Consider the following 14,733-nt stretch of genomic DNA (forward strand, 5'->3'; position numbering starts at 1 on the left):
CCACTCTCTCAACCTCGAAAATCCAGGACCAGCGGTACAAACACGCGACATAAACCGGGGTCTTCCTTGGTTGTAGCGGTTGACCATGATGTCTTCTGTGCCTTCCCATGCCCTTCGCTCTCCATGGATCATTGCAGTACCTCCTCCCTGGATGCTAGATCTCATCCACCCAGTGTGCTGGAGCTGACTTCGCATGCTAGGACAGGCATGTCCCTATCTCACTGGGGGAAAAGACTAAGACTATGATTTAGCCCGCCTATGGCATGTCCAGGGAGGGGGAGCACCTCTGGTGAAGGGGCCTGTTGTGTCCATTCTGGGGCAGCTCACTCACCTTTGGTTCCAGCCAGACACCAAGTGATCACCTACGGCTCTAAGTAGCTGTTTGCATGTGACAATGGTCACACCCTGGTAGAATGCTTTGATAGGCAGGCTAAACCAGGCACTTTGATACAACCAATAAAATCCCAACACCATTGTAACAGCTTTCCCTATGGAGGAACCTAACATTTCAATTTCCTGCATAACCACAGTGACTGATGACATTTTAAGTGCAGCTATTGGCAGGGGAGTTCAGATGATATGGACCATACTACAATAACACAAGTCTTTCCTTCTTTAGGTAGAAGACTTTCAATGTCTGACCAAGGAATCCCTACAGATATTTCAAACAACATTTTTACATCAAAAGATTTGTGCAGCTGGTGTTCATTATATAAAGTGAAACTTACCTCTAATTAATCTGTTTCTGCCATCTCCATTGAGCCATTAGAATCATCTTCCATATTAAGTTCAAACTTTGGTAAAGGCATGTTAAATCCCTCTTTGCTTTTAAGCCAGTATGTTGACTGAATTCCCTTTCCCTGAGGAAAAATACAAAGGAGATATTTAAAATTGTAACAATTGAAAAGGAGTTTTCATTTATTTATTAAAATATGCATCTTGTCACAGAAGCGTGGATGAAGTAATTTTTAAGAATGTATATATTTTTGTTTAATAAATAGCAATCATATTTGAATCTGACAGGCACTGTCTGATATGGAGAGGCTTCTGTACAGGACTGAAAGAAGCTGCAGAATGTTGTAAATCTAGTCAGCTCCATCTTGGGAACCAGCCTACAAAGTACCCAGGACATCTTTAGAGAACAGAGTCTCAGAAAGGCAGCGTTCATTATTAAGGACCCCCAGCACCCAGTGCATGCTCTTTTCTCTCTGTTACCATAAGGAAGGAGGTACAGAAGCCTGAAGGCACACACTCAGTGATTCAGGAACAGCTTCTTCCCCTCTGCCATCCAATTCCGAAATGGACATTGAATCTTTGGACACTACCTCGCTTTTTAAAAAAATATACAGTATTTCTGTTTTTGCACTTTTTAAAATCTATTCAATACATGTAATTGATTTACTTGTTATTTATTATGTTTTAATGTATTATTTTTTTCTCTCTGCTAGATTATGTATTGTATTGAACTGCTGCTACTAAGTTAACAAGTTTCACGTTTGATTCCGATTTGCTGAAGGGAAGTAGAAGTGATACGTTTTTCCTTTTGGAACTAGAGGATGCTCAGGTTCCAGAGAGCAGAAACTGCAGAGTTATCAGGTATACAAACCCTTCATATTGAATAATATTCATCTATTTTACTGCAGGAAGGTAGAAAAGGCAAGAGAGGATCAACCAGGCCTCAAGGTTGATTGTTTGAGTCAACCGCACAATGGTTACTTAAATCCCTGTAGCACCATTTTCAGAGAACATAGAACAGTACAGCGCAGCAAGGCCTTTCAGCCCACAATATTGTGCTGGCTGATGGGTTAATTGGTCATTGTAAATTATAGGCAAGGGTTAAAATGGGAGGGATTGCTGGGCGGTGCATCTTGAAGGGCTTGTTCCACATTGTAAATAAATGAATAGGCAAACGAACAGAAATTTCTTAACCTAGTCCATTATCAATCTAATCCTTCCCTCCTATATAGAACATAACTCTCCATTTTCCTTTCATCTATGTGCCTGACAATCTCTTAAAGGTCTCTAACGTGTCAGCCTCTACCACCGGCCCAGCAGTGTATTTACCACTTTTCTGTTTAACAAACCTACCTCTGACCTTCCCACCAAACCTCTCTCCACTCACTTTAAACAGATCTCACGCTGCCCTGGAAAAGGCACCAGCTGTCCACTCTGTCAAAGTCTTTTATAAGTCAGTAGAGAAGGACCCCGGTATAGAGTTCTTCTGTTATTGGAGAGTGTAAGAGCTGTGTATCTGCTCTCTATCTGCTTTGCATTCTGTGTTGTGTATTTATTATGTTTAACTAGTCACTTTAGCAGGGTTGTGATAAAATCAAAGGGAATAAGCTACGTACTCTTACTTATTTCATGCCAGTTTGTAGCTTGGAGCCAGTGAAGATCATATTGTTGATGACTGCTGAGATAACACTTGGTCTTGCTGCGACATTGAATGTTTGCTAATTGCTAATAAAGGATCAAAATAAAGGATTTGACTCTTTGCAAAATCATTTCACTGGAGCTGGGGGTGCGCCATGCAAGAATAACAACCCTGCGGTGGCAATTGTTTTGAGTTTGGATTAGTTTTGCCGCTACAGAGAGGGAGGGGTTGGGTTGTGTGAGGAAGCCCCTCAATCATTGTACCACCCGGGGGGCCACTTGAGAGCAGCAACTGTGCTTTTGGTGTGTAGGAATGCAACAGAACAGTACTGAATGCAGGAATGCCAGGTTATTTCCAGTAAATATGTTTTACTTTGATATGAAAGAAACACCTCTATCAAGCAGCTTTCCTTCAAAAGGACCACAACCTTATTGTAGTTTGGAGACTCGCTTCCTTCAATGTTCCGGAGAGCTATGTTGACTGGAGTCTGGGCTTTACGCTTTGCCCCTTGGTAGGGTCACCCATGCCAAACAGATCAAAGGATAGAGGCCAGACTAAGAGTGGTCCACCAGTCCTCCAGGTTCAAGGGTTCAGCTCAGGGCTAACAATCCTGACTACTAGAGCAAAATTGTTATGGAAATAGCATTGGAGAATCCTTCCACATCTGAGTGTGGTGGTATTCCTGAGTCTCTACCCAGGACTTGTATGGCTGACGGTGGTGAAAACCGAGGAAGTTACTGACATGATGAGAGAAGCCTTGAACACCACCAAGACTAAAAGGCCAATGACAGACAAAGATGGAGGACCCTCTTTGCTGCTAAAACACCAGTAATGGTACGGGAAGTAAGAGTGAGAGATCATACTAAAATTGCACAGTAAATGCTGGAGGAAATCAGCAGGTCAGGTAGCTTTGATGGAAATGAATAGACAGTGGATATTTCTATAGATGCTGCCTGATCTGCTAGTTTCTCCAACATTTGTGTGTGGTGCTTTGGATTTGAAGAATCTGCAGAATTTCTTCTGTTTATATTGTGTATTAATGTTGTTCCAGAATGGAGTTCAGTACAGTTGAAGACCAGAATCGTATAAAATAGCAGTATACAGTACATTACTTCAGCAAAAGCTGTTAAAATTGTACTATGTGCTGTTAAACAAACATAAAAAGATATTGCATGTTGGAAAATTTGATTCCCTACCTTCACATTTATTGTCCCTCTCTTCACGATCTCATATCCTCCAAATCCCCTCAGAACATCCGTTGTGCTTTGTGACATGTGTATTTTCAAGGCTAAGAAGCACAAGAAGTTCATTATGTAAGTTGCAGCTCGTAAGGATAAAATCTGCAGTGTATGTTGGTCAAGCAATATTGTATCAACTGCCCTGTCACTGTTTAGTTCACACCTGAGTCAATGTAATGCTCCACATGGTGTTAAGGTGCACACAGATTTCGCCTGTATTCAGTTAGACAGACCTCCTTGTTCTACAGCTTAGAGGCTTACTGATGCACCATCAATAACTGTCGGAGACGTGAGTCAAGGTAGGCTTTTATTAGCTGGAAGAAAGCACCGTCAGCAGCAAGCGACCATCACACAACATCCTGGAGACTGAGGGAGGAGCAGTGCCTCCAATCGCCTTTATACAGGGGTCTGTGGGAGGAGCCACAGGAGCAGTCAGCAGGAGGGGCGTGTCCAGACAGTTATATGTAGTTCACCACACTTACCAAACAGGTCAAAGGGCAGAGCCCAACTAAGAGTGGTCCACCCGTCCTCCAGGTTTGGGGGTTCAGCTCAGGGCTAAAATCCCTGACTGGTCAAGAAAAATTGGTATGGAAGCAGCAATGCAGAATTCTTCTATATCTGCGTGCGACAGTATATGGCCACAGACAGACAGAGGTGCCAGCAGCATAACAGGCAATAGCCAATCTCACATTCTGCGCACTCTTCGATGCAGTACCGCAATTTTGCTTCTTTATCACTGGCACTGCTTAAAAACAATTTGCATGCCGATAAGATAAAGAATACTCACAACATCCCAAAAAATGTCTCCAAATGATATACCTAAGCACGTGTAGAATACTTTTTACTTACGTCTCAATGTAAATAATGAAGGCAAATTTGGTGAAAGAGCCAATTCCAAAATCTGATTGGAAATTTAAAACTTCAAGTTTTAACATTTAAAACTGTCATTTCTATTGACCGTCTAATGTAAAAGTTGATTTCTTTTACATGTTTAGTTGTTACAGTGCTTTATTTAAATACCAAGCAAATTCTATCCCAGATACTCAAACTGGGCTGAATCTCTTTAATTTGCTTAGTCCCCACTCTAGAGTAAATATTTCTGGCCATGCAGGTCTGAACATTTCAATCCTTCAGCAAGATGCAGTACTACCAATTAGCCTGCAGGTGGCAGGAATAAAGGACTGTCCGTTGGCCTACTGACAGTTTGCGCTATCGCAGGCCATTCCCACTGCTTCAAATGTCTCTGATGAACATTTAAGACAAAATGATAAATATTTTTAAAGACTCCTGGAACTGTTTTAAATTAAATTTTCCAGTTTTGATGGAAGGTAATGCATCTGAAATTTTCACTCTCTTCTTCAGATGCTGCTCAACCAGAGGGACATTCTTAACATTTTTATTTAGTGATAAAAGAAACTAATACTTACGTAAACTGTTGCTTTCCATCCTTGATGCTACGTTGACGGTGTCTCCAAAGAGACAGTATCTGGGCATTGTTACTCCAACTACACCAGCAACCACTGGGCCTACAGAAACAAATTAACACATTTAAGTCTGTTAATTAATATCTGAGATTGTTGTCCTTCAAAGATGCCATGTACTATTCTGACGTAGTTTCCATGATTGTCATAATATCCACAAATTAGAAGTATCTGCCAAAACACAACTTGTGACAATATCCCTGAAACTGTGAATCAGAAGTCACCATGTGACAGATGGATATACAAAATATAGCGATATGGAAATATTCAAGAATTTTTCATCATCTTATTGAAAGATCAGAGGGAGGGGAATATGGTCAACGAAAGCAAAATTAACAATTATTTGTCACCTTTAAAATACTGCCGATACTTTACAAAGAACGTAAGTAGTAGGGTAGTAACTTCCTGAATCTGGTGGTGTGGGATGAGTGTCATCATTCAGACTGGCCTTGCACAAACAAACAAACTTAAATGACTATTATAATCAACCACATCCCTTCCATTTCGCACACGTCTACCCTCACCCCATTCTCCCGCCACCCTGCCAGGTATAGGATTCCTCTTGTCCTCACCTACCACCCCACCATCCTCCGTGTCCTGCACATAATTCTCTGGAACTTCCACCATCTCCAACAGGATCCCCTCACCAAGCACATCTTTCCCTCCTACCCCACTTTCTGCTTTCCACAGGGATCTCTCCTTATACAACTCCCTTATCCATTTTCCCTCCCCACTGATATCCGTCCTGGCACTTACCCTTGCAAGCGGAAAAAAGTGCAACATGTACCCCTACACCCTCGCTACCATTCAGGGCACTAAACTGTCCTTCCAGGTGAGACACTTCACCTGTAAGTCTGTTGGGGGAGCAAACTCAATGGGCTGAATGGCCTACTTCTGCTCCTATATTTTATAATCTTATGGTCATCTACTGCATCTAGTGCTCCCGGTGTGACCTCCTGTATATCGGTGAGACCCGACGTAGAATGGGAGACCACTTTGCGAAATACCTACGCTCTGTCCACTAGAAAAAGCAGAATCACTCAGTTGCCACCTATTTTAATTCCACTTTCCATTCCCATTCTGACATGTCAGTCAATGGCCTTCTTCACTGTCATGATGAAACCACACTCAGGTTGGAGGAGCAACACCTTATACTTCGTCTCGGTAGTCTCCAACCTGATGGCATGAACATGAATTTCTCAAACTTCTAGTAACGTTCCGCATCCCCCCCCCCCACCCCCAGCCCTGACACCATTCCCCATTTCCATTTCCCTCTCTCACCTTATCTCCTTACCTCTCTCTGGTGCTCCTCCCCCTTCTCTTTCTTCTATGGCCTTCTGTCCTCTCCTATTAGATTCCCCCTACTCCTGCCCTATAACTCTTACACCAATCAACTTCCCAACTCTTTACTTCACCTTGGCCCCCACCCCACCGTTTCATCTATCACCTTGTGTTTCTTCCTCCCCTCCCCCAACTTCTAACTCTGACTCCATATCTTTCTTTCTCCAGTCCTGATGAAGGGTCTCTGCCTGAAATGTCGACTGTAATCTTTTCCATAGATGCTACCTGGCCTGCTAAGTTCCTCCAGCATTTTGTGGGTAATAATTGACTGTTCTTTCTTTGCAAATTTTGGTTTCATTGGAGTGTCATCCCATTTACAACATTGCTAATTTTGCATCTAATTTAATCCTAAACCATTGTTTCAATTTTGATGTATAATAAAAATAATAAAATAACTTCCTTAGGAGTTTGCAAAGGTTCGGCATGACATCTACAACTTCGACAAACTCCTATAGATGTGTGGTGGATGGTATATTAACTGGCTGCATCATGGCCTGGTGTGGAAGCGCCAATGCCCAGAATGGAAAACTCTACCAAGTGGACCTGGCCCAGTCCATCATGGGTAAAGTCCTCCCCACCACTGAGCACATCTACATGAACACAGAAAAGCAGCATCCATTATTAGGACCCCCACCACCCAGGACGTGCTCTCTTCTCACTTCTGCCATCATGAAGAGGGTACAGATGCTTCGGGACGCACACCAACAGGTTTACTGCCCCTCAGTCATCAGGCTCTTGAACCAAAGGGGATAGCTTCACTTGCCCCATCATTGAAATATTCCCACAACCAATGGACTCAGTTTTTTAGAACTCTCTATCTCATGTTCTTGATATTCATTGCTTATTTATTATGCTATTTTTGTATTTGCCCAGTTTTTTGCCTTTTTGCTCACTGGTTGAATGCCTTGGTTGGGTGGTCTTCCATTGTGGCTATCATTCTATAGATTTATTGAGTATACTCACAAGAAAGTGAATCTTAGGGCTGTATATGGTGACACACATGTATTTTGATAACAAGTTTATTTTGAACTTGGTGAACTTGGATAATACTGTCCAAATAAAAGATTTTGTATTACCTGTATTGAGACCTATGCGAAGTTGCAGTTCCACATTGTTGATGTGTCTTATCTTAAAGACTGTCATGGAGCTGAGGAAATGCAAAGACATTGTAGCAATTTCCTGGGCATGCTGCATCCCATTGCGAATTGGAAGTCCACTTGCTACCATGTAGGCATCTCCTATTGTTTCAACCTATAGTGATAGGAACAGCGGAGTGAAAACTACACAAGCACCTGAAACTAACCTGGTGGATAAGTAACACAAGGGATACTGCAAATGCTGGAAATCCAGAGCAACACAAAGGTGGTGGTGGTGGGGGGGGGGGGCAGTGAGTAGGATAGCTAGAAGGATGGTACGTTAGCATAATGGTTAGTAGAACACTTTATAGTTCCAGCGACCTGGGTTCAATTCCCATTGCAGTCTGGAAGGAGTTTGTACATTCTCCCTGTGACCGTGTGGGTTTCCTTCCACAGTCCAATGACGTACTAATTGGTAGGTTAATTGGTCATTGTAAATTGTCCTATGATTAGGCTAGGATTATGTTGAACAGGTGGTAGGTAGGGGGATGGATGGATGAAGCCAGGTGCATGGGAAAGTTAGCGAGCTAGAGAGGAAAGACTCTGATTGGAGAGGAGAGTGGATGATAGGAGAAAGGGAAGGAGGAGAGGTGGAAAAAGCGGCATCTCCCAATGGCCAACCATATTAATTCCACTTCCCATTCCCATCCAGATATTTCTATCCATGGCCTCCTTCACTGTTGTGATAAGGCCACACTTAGGCTGGAGGAACAATACCTTATCTTCCAGCTTATACTCCTCAGCTTTTATTCTCCGGTCCCGCTGAAGGGTTTCGGCCTGAAATGTCAACTGTACGCTTTTCCATGATGCTGCCTGGCCTGCTGAGTTCCTCCAGCATTTTGCATGTGTTGCTCAAATTTCCAGCATCTGCAGACTTCCTCTTGTTTGGAGTTGGGGATCAATTGTCGATATTTTGGGCTGAGATACTTAGTATTTACTACAGAGTGTGTGGAAAGTCACGGGAGAAATAGTTAAAATTCACTCAATATTTAATATGGATGCTATTGTCCAGCAAGCCCTCTCTTACCTTGTACACATCGTACGATTTGATAATGTCATCAAACAAGCTGTAAAGGTCATTGAGCATATCCACAACCTGCATGGGCGTACTGATGGAGCAAAGATTTGTGAAGCCAACGATGTCCGAGAAGAAGATGGTAACCGATTCAAAGGATTCTGGCTCCACAGCTTTTCCCAGCATGAGTTGCTCAGCAATGAAGCTGTTGATCAATAAAACAACAATCATCATCTAAACAGGTGACTGCTTTCTCAGAGATGCCTTCACTTCCTGAGAAGATTGAGGCAAGCGAGCCTTCCCCCACCATATTAACTGCATTTTATTGGAGCCCCATTGAGAGCATCCAGACAAGTTGCATCTCCATCTGGGATGGGAACAGCCAAGGATTGGACTAGAAGTCCCTACAAGGGACTGTGAGAATAGCTGAGGGGATCATAAGGGTCCCTCTACCATTCATCAAGGACATTTATCAGGAGCTCTTCACACACAGGGCTTTAGCATTATTAAGGATGCCACACATTCATCCAGCAACCTCTGACTTGCTACCATCAGGCAGGAGACTCTGATACATGAAAACAAGAACAGTCAGGAAGGAAGACAGTCTCTTCCCTCAGGCCATTAGGTCTTCTGAGCTCCCTGCCACAGCACATTCACCAGTTAATCTGTTCTGCATCTGACAATATTTAATTTATGCACTTTGTTTATTTATGTATAATTCATCTGTAGATTTAATTCTTACTTTCATAAGTTAATGTGTGTAATGTGTACTACAGTGCTTTACACCCTGGTTTGGTGAAATGTTGCCTTGTTTGATAGTATATGTTCACTGTATATAGTTAACAGACAATAAACTTGACCTGACAACTCACGTAAAGAAGATCTGTCAACTGTTGAAGGGATAAGGCTAAAGATGAAAGAACAGAAATCGGATCTGCAAGGTTTCTGCTGCTTTACCAAATGATACTTGCGTGAAATTTGCTTAACTGAGAATTCTGCATAACACTTAGGCCTAATTTTTTAATCTCTTAAGTCTAGCCATGTAGTGTGTTCAAAGTTCAAAGTACATTTATTATCAAAGTACGTATACATTATACAACCTTGAGATTCATCTGCTTACAGGCAGCCACAACTCCAAGAAACCCAATAGGATCCATTAAAAAAAAGACAAACACCCAAAGTGCAGAGAGGAAAAAAAATCATGCAAACAATTAAAACAAGCAAATAGTGTTCAGAACTGAAGCTTTACAAAAGACGGGAAGCCAGGCAACCCTGCAACTGGAATAGGCCACAACTTCAGCTGATCACAGAACTAAGTAAAAAGCGATTGGCATGTGGCATTAGGATGACAATTGTTCAATGTCTTTAGCTTCAGCCTTGAAATTGAATGGTATCTGAATGGGCACATTATAAAGGTGGTGAGATGGGGAATCAATGAAAGTTCTGATCAAGGTTCTGTCTTTTACTGCAAAATTGTACAATTTATAAGGCCCAAGATATTGTGTGCTGCAGGATAGATTGTACGAGCTCGTAGGTATTTCATTTGCAGGTTCTGCTATTCTGAAGGGGAGTAATTCAGTTGCCGGGGTTTGGGCACTGAGGGTGAGGTGGGAACAGAGATACCAGTCACATTTCAAGAAATCCACACCTTGAGAGAGACGTAGTGTGATTGCATGGGAGAGGTCTTAATCAGCCAGTTGAGGCGGTGAGATTTGAACTGTTTTGTTTGGTGGGTGGGTGGACAGGTCTTTGCATGTCTGGGATTGGGTGTGGGCTGTGCAAGGCCTGAGGAAGATCTGCCAAGTTGATTAGCAATGTTGCTACGATTTCCTCAGACAGGTCCCCTTTAGGGAAAGTTGAAACAGGCCTGAGTGTGCAAAAATTTTAAATCCAAACTGCGTATGTTAAAGAAACCTCTTTTCACTAAAAATGCAATTGTGCAATGGCCTTATTTTTCCTACAGCATGTAACAAGCCCATGTGAAGAGATGTGTATGTAACTTTAGTGCTCCCTTTAACATGGGCACGACGGACTCATTGGTTTATACTGAAAACCAGGAGAATTCACTACAGTAAGGTGCTCCATACAGACATATCACTCAGAGAGGACCACAACCTTGGCGTAGTTTGCCTCAATGATTCAGAGATCTATGTTAGCTTCAGTCAAGGCTTTATGCTTTGGCTCTTGGTAGGGTCACCCTTGTTAACCAGGTCAGAGGTAGAGGCCAGCCTAAGAGTTGCTCGCTGGCCCTCTAGGTTTGGGGGTTCATCTCAGAGCTAACAACCTGGACTGCTAAAACAAAATTGTTACATAAACAGCAGTGAAGAGTCCTTCTACATCTTAGTGCGATGCAATTCCTGAGTCCCCACCCGGGACTTGCATGACTGACAGTAGTGAAAACCGAGAGGAAGCTGCTGACATGATGAAGGAAGCCCTGAACACCACCAGATATGGAGGACCTTCACAGCTGCCCCAAAAGCTAGCGGCGTTACTGGCAGTCAGCATATGGACATATTGTTAGTGCTTCAGTTGCGAAGTCTTGATGCATTGTTTCCCTCTCAGTTCACTTACCAGCTCATCCTTCCAGTAAGCTGCAAAACAACAAATTTAAAGACCTGCATGCTGGAGGTCACATCTAGTTAATGTCAGAGGGTTACAGTTCCCGTCATGATAGGATGTGGACCCTGCAATCTCAACATGGTTGTGAAGTGACTGTTTGGTGAGATATAGTGCTTCGTGATAGTGTCAGCTTCCTGTATACATTCACAGACCTACTTACATCTAGAGTAGTTCTTTTATAGACTCATCATCATCATTATGTGCCATGTTGTATGGCATAGGCAATCATGGTCTTTGACCATCATTGCTCTTGGAAAAATTTCCTACAGAAGTCTTCCGGGCAGTGTCTTTACAAGATGGGTGGCCCCAGCCATTATCAATACTCTTCAGAGATTGTCAGCTTGGCGTCAGTGGTCACATAACCAGGACTTGTGAGATGCACCAGCTGCTCATACGACCGTCCACCACCTGCTCCCATGGCTCCATGTGACCCTGATCTGGGGTGGAGGGGTAAAGCAGGTGCTGCATCTTGCCCAAAGGTGACCTGTATGCTAATGGAAGGAATTCCTTACAACTCCATTGCCAGAGTCATATCTCCACCCTGCCACCTACTTTTACATACTACAAATAAAACTGTTATAAAGACAATTTTGTGACTTTCTGTAACATCAGTAAGTTCCAGAGTTTGTACCTCGGCAGCATGTTGGTCAACAGCTGGTCAGTTTTGGCCTTCTCCAGTGTGAGTTGTTGTGTCCTTTCGGCAACCACTTCTTCCAAGTGATTTGCATATTTTTCCAGTTTATCCACCATAGAATCTAGAATGTTCGCTTCACTGTGAAGGTGAAGAGAAATGTGGGAATGGAAGATCAATCATTCCTGAAGCTTTTGCCTTTCACACTGAATTGAATCTGAACACAAGTTCAACAGCTGAAAGTTCAGTAGATGATGCATCCCACTGTCTTTCTACTATTGGTCAACTTAACTCATAAAGAGTAGTAACATAAAAATACAGAATAACATATACTTTGGAAAACAGAAGTTAAAACAAAGAGAGAGAAAAAACAGTCCTTGGGTCAGGCTGCATCCTTGGAGAGGACCCAAACCCGGAGGAGCAGGACACGGGACCTGGAAGAGACCTTCCATGTTCATTCATTTGTTATGCACTGTGTCGTATGATGTGGGTGATCATAGCCTTTCCATGACCATGACTGTTCTTGGCAAACTCTTCTGCAAAAGTTTTCTTCTGGGCAGAGTCTTTATGAGACGGGTGACCCCAGACATTACCAATACTCTTCAGAGATTGTCTACCTGACGTCAGTGGCCACATAACCAGGACTTGTGATGTGCACCAGCTGCTCATACGACCATCCACCACCTGCTCCCGTGGCTCCACGTGATCCTGATCAGGGACTAAGCAGGTGCTACACCTTGCCCAAGGGTGACCTGCAGGCTAGCAGAGGGAAGGAGTGTCTTGCACCTTCTTTGATAGAGATGTATCTCCACCCTGTCCCCCAGATAAACTGAGAACAGTTCTTAAAAACAGCTACCCAAGTGAGAATGGAAAGCATTGATTTGACCAGAGTTATTGTGAACTCTTATTATACAAGTCAATACTTAAGACAAGTGAAGCGATAATCAGTGTCAAGGTGTGAATCTTTAACTCACCCTTCGGTGTTCTCCTTCCGCAGTGTATGTTTGATTGATCGAAAGGTTGGCCTTCTGTCTGCACTCTCATCCCAACAGGCTCTCAGCAGGGAGGCGATCCTTTCGTTACATTTCTCAGATGACAGAGTGGGCCTCAGCAGCACTACAGGGTTTACAATCTTACTGATAATTTCTAAATACAGTGAAATGAAGAGTGAAATAACAATCTAATCATGTCAAGTCTTTTATTTTATTTATTTATTTAGCAATTCAGTGAGGAGCAGGCCCTTCTGCCCCTTCAAGCCAGGCTGCCCTGTGATTCCTGACATCACTGATTAACCCTAACCTAACCACGGGACAATTTACAATGACCAATTAACCCACCCAGTAGGTCTTTGGACTGTGCACCCAGAGAAAACTCACACATTCTGCACAGGGAGGCGTACAGAGACTTCTTACAGAATGGCACCAAAATTGAACTCTGGAAACCCCTGAGCTGTAATGGCGTCACACTAATCGCTCTGCGATTGTGGCGATTTTTTCTTAAACCTCTGTATACGTTTCACTGACAATTCCCTGTGCCAGAACCAGTGTGGCACAGCAGCATAACTGCTAGTGTAACGCTTTACAGCACCAGACCAGAGGTTTGTATGTTCTCCCTGTGATCTCATCGGTTCCCCTGGGTGCTCCACATTCCTCCCACTTTCTAAAGATGTAGCAATAGAGTTTATTTCTCAATATAAAGGTTAAAGAAAGGAAATGTTCCTTAAGGTTGTCATAGCCAGGAGTGGTATTAGGGATAAGTTCCCTATACCTATTGAGTGCTCGGTGGAGGGTGCCACTGCTTTTTTGCTCATGGGAGTGGGGGTTTTCATTGCCTTGCTGCTATTTGTACATGGAGGGGTTGTTGGGGGGGCTTTGGGGCTCTAATGTTTTAACTGTCATTCATTCTTTGGGGCATTCCTCTGCTTTTGTGATGTCTGTGAAGAAAAAGAATTTCAGGATGTATATTGTAGCCATTTTTCTGACATTGAACGTACCTATTATCCTATTGAAACCTATCAAAGGCCTGCATTTCAAGTGGCCTCTGACAACCAAGTCCAGCTTCCAGCCTTCACACGTGGCTGAGCAACTAAGCCTGGCGGAACAGCTTCTATTGACAGGAGAAGGGGCAAAGGCGGGTTACTGGCTTCTTAAAACCAGTTGCTTCGGGCAGAAGGGACTCATCAGTCATGAATTGCAGCACATCCAACTCACCCAGGTGATATCGTGGTTAATATCACTTACCAACCACAGTATCTCAAATTAAACCTTTGCTGCCTTGCAGCTATACCCACTCATGGAGAAACCTTAGGCAGTGAACCCTGAGGGAAAAGCTAGAGACCCTAAGGCAGGCCTACACTGACTGGCAACACACCGCTGGTGCCAAACTGTATCAGTCCCTGCCGTTCCTTTGGATTCCAGCAGCATGGAGAGGGGGAGCCTGCTGCACAGGCTCAGGTCCCTCTCCATACTGTACTGCCTGACTTATGTGTCACGCAGACAGCTGGAACACAACATCCGCGGTCAACTCCGACCAGCAGAGGAAAAAACACATTTTGAACAATGACAAGCAGATCAATCCTACAAGTGAAAGAAAAAGTGCGGATTAAAATCCACAACACCAATAACAATAGATATAAAAGATATAAAATATAACCTTTTGGGTCCATCTGAAAATCATGGTATGGACCATTTTCCCCATGATAAAGCAATTCTTTCACAATAATAGCAAAACTGTATACATCTCCTTTCTGGGTCCCATTGGTTGGGTATTCGTCAAGACGCAGAAGTTCCGGCGCAGTCCAGTATAGCTCTGCCAGAATACAATTTAAACATGTGAAGGTAACTGTAATTCTCCAAATGCTTGCATTTTCTAAGCTACTCTTTAGGGTATTTAAATGTA

At 43.1% G+C, this 14,733-nt stretch overlaps 1 protein-coding gene across 1 annotated transcript in view; it reads right to left on the reverse strand.

Annotated features, from left to right (window-relative positions):
* Nucleotides 1-734: 734 nt before the first annotated feature.
* The window catches only part of gucy2g (guanylate cyclase 2g), a 58,098-nt gene continuing 44,099 nt past the window's right edge, over nucleotides 735-14,733 (reverse strand). The window contains exons 16-23 of the mRNA XM_059948002.1: nucleotides 14,488-14,643; nucleotides 12,810-12,981; nucleotides 11,836-11,976; nucleotides 8,598-8,790; nucleotides 7,511-7,685; nucleotides 5,040-5,138; nucleotides 3,571-3,662; nucleotides 735-860 (exon numbers count right to left, since the gene is read on the reverse strand). Of these exons, the coding sequence (XP_059803985.1) occupies nucleotides 735-860; nucleotides 3,571-3,662; nucleotides 5,040-5,138; nucleotides 7,511-7,685; nucleotides 8,598-8,790; nucleotides 11,836-11,976; nucleotides 12,810-12,981; nucleotides 14,488-14,643 (1,154 nt within the window). The remainder of the gene's footprint in view (nucleotides 861-3,570; nucleotides 3,663-5,039; nucleotides 5,139-7,510; nucleotides 7,686-8,597; nucleotides 8,791-11,835; nucleotides 11,977-12,809; nucleotides 12,982-14,487; nucleotides 14,644-14,733) is intronic.

This window comes from Hypanus sabinus, chromosome 22 (genome assembly GCF_030144855.1).
Source record: "Hypanus sabinus isolate sHypSab1 chromosome 22, sHypSab1.hap1, whole genome shotgun sequence".
Classification (NCBI taxonomy): domain Eukaryota; kingdom Metazoa; phylum Chordata; class Chondrichthyes; order Myliobatiformes; family Dasyatidae; genus Hypanus; species Hypanus sabinus.